This window comes from Triticum urartu, chromosome 5 (genome assembly GCF_003073215.2).
Source record: "Triticum urartu cultivar G1812 chromosome 5, Tu2.1, whole genome shotgun sequence".
NCBI lineage: Eukaryota > Viridiplantae > Streptophyta > Magnoliopsida > Poales > Poaceae > Triticum > Triticum urartu.
In genome coordinates this window covers 559822882-559824751 of record NC_053026.1, presented here as the reverse complement: position 1 = coordinate 559824751, position 1870 = coordinate 559822882, and the positions used below count along the sequence as shown (strand labels likewise).

Sequence of the window (1870 nt, the reverse complement as noted above, 5' to 3'; positions counted from 1 at the left end):
TCTCAGTGTCCATCTTCTTCTTCTTCTTTCCTTTTTTTTTTGCCTTCCAAACTTGACATTTCAAGAAAGCCAGATCAAGAATCAGCATTGTGATCGGTTGATACTATCACTGAACCCATAAGTTTCCAATATTCAAAATCTGCATCGTCCCAACCTCGTGAAAGAAGAGATACTACTGTATCACTTGCGCTTTCCCTGACAGTTTCCGATGGCCTGCAAACTGCCAAGAGTTAAAATTCTCAGTGGAAGGTGTCTCAGTTGTCAGTCGCTGAACTGAGGAGAAGCACTAAAGAAGTAGGGCGCTGTCTCGATCGGAGATATCGTTGTTGGTTGGACGGCGGCGCTCGGATCGCGAGCCATGTGATCACGTTGCCCTATGGGGAGTAGCTGACAGTATCTGAGGAAGGCGAGGCAGTTGCCAACGAACTTCTCATCATGACCGGTCAAACGCACACACAAAGATGGCAGCTCCTGCAAATCTGCTCCGGTTTTGGCATCCCAAGCTCCCAGCCGAGCACCTATAAAAGGAGGCTCATGGCATACCTTTCTTCCACAGCTGCATTAGCAATTTAGCATTGGACAAGTGCACTTCTTCAGTGATCTTCTAGTGTTTGTGAGTTGTGACGTACGCAAGGTTCAGTTCATGGAGAACGTGAGCATCTCGAAGCCGGCCAAGCGCCTGACGGGAAAGAGCAGCTTCAGGTTCGGCTTGCCGCTGTTCTGTGGCCGGTCTGACGTGGCGAGCCCCGGTGCTGCCGTCGCTCGGTCGTCCTCGAGCAGGAGGTCGTCCGGCACCGGCAGCAGCAGGAAGTCGGAGCTGCGCAGGATCTTCCAGCACTTCGATAGGGACAACGACGGGAAGATCTCCGGCGCCGAGCTGAGCGCCTTCTTCGCGTCCATGGGCGACGACCTGACGGTGCCGTCCTCGTCGTCAGAAGGCGGGTACCTGCTCGACTTCGCCGGATTCGTGGCGCTGATGGAGAGGGGGGAGGGCAGCCAGGAGGAGGACCTGAGGAGGGCGTTCGAGGTGTTCAACGCCGTGGACCAGCCCGCCGGGAGGATCACGGCCAGGGGGCTGCGGCGGGTGCTCGCCCAGCTCGGCGACGACCGGTCCGTCGCCGACTGCGAGGCCATGATACGGGCCTACGACGTCGACGGCGACGGCGGCCTCGACTTCCATGAGTTCCAGAGGATGATGAGCTAGCTGGCTAGCTAGGTAGAGCTGGCTTCATGCCAGTGGTGGTTGTTCATACTCTACATTGCATCCAGATGAGCCCATGCAGAGCGTTACAGATTTGCTATCTCATCTTGTGTTGTTTGGTGTCTCACAAGTGACACCATTGTATCAATGAAGCTATACTCTTGATTTATTTTTCTTCAGTATTTTTTTTACAGAAGACTGTGTTTTCTCCAGAGCTTCATCTCTGCGAAATGGCTGTAAGGGAGTGAAAAATGAGAAGTTCCATGAACAAAAATTGACACATTTCACTGTGGTGCACCGTTTGAAATTTTAGATGGGAATAGCCGAAGAGGTCTGGTCTTCTCATCTGGAAGGCTGAGTTAATAACACTGACTTAGCAGGAAGCTGCAAGGTAGCTCAGCATTTACAGAATCCCAGGCATATATACTATTGAAGCAAGATTCAGTTACTTTCTCCCCCAAATCTTACACAGTATCACAATACAATTAAGATTTACAATTGCATCACAATCATTCAGCTTCTTTCTACACGTGAGCCGTAATATGTCTGTTGATCCTCTAACAGATAGCGTCAAGATAATCGACCCGATGCCTTCTGTGACAGGTACATACAAAACCTAATAATTACTAGTATGTATATACGTGCAATGCTGTCTTAAATTACAGAGTG

The 1870-nt window shown here is 50.6% G+C and overlaps 1 protein-coding gene across 1 annotated transcript; it reads left to right on the top strand.

Moving 5' to 3' along the window:
* The first annotated feature begins 568 nt into the window (after window positions 1-568).
* On the top strand, window positions 569-1474 carry LOC125506010 (probable calcium-binding protein CML41). Its single transcript, XM_048670893.1, has one exon. The coding sequence runs from the start codon at window positions 644-646 to the stop codon at window positions 1202-1204; it is 561 nt and encodes a 186-aa protein (XP_048526850.1). The 5' UTR covers window positions 569-643; the 3' UTR covers window positions 1205-1474.
* Window positions 1475-1870: the final 396 nt, after the last annotated feature.

Bases quoted from the DNA above. Each gene is read 5' to 3' on its own strand.
- LOC125506010 (XM_048670893.1), top strand. From the start codon at position 644: ATGGAGAACGTGAGCATCTCGAAGCCGGCCAAGCGCCTGACGGGAAAG.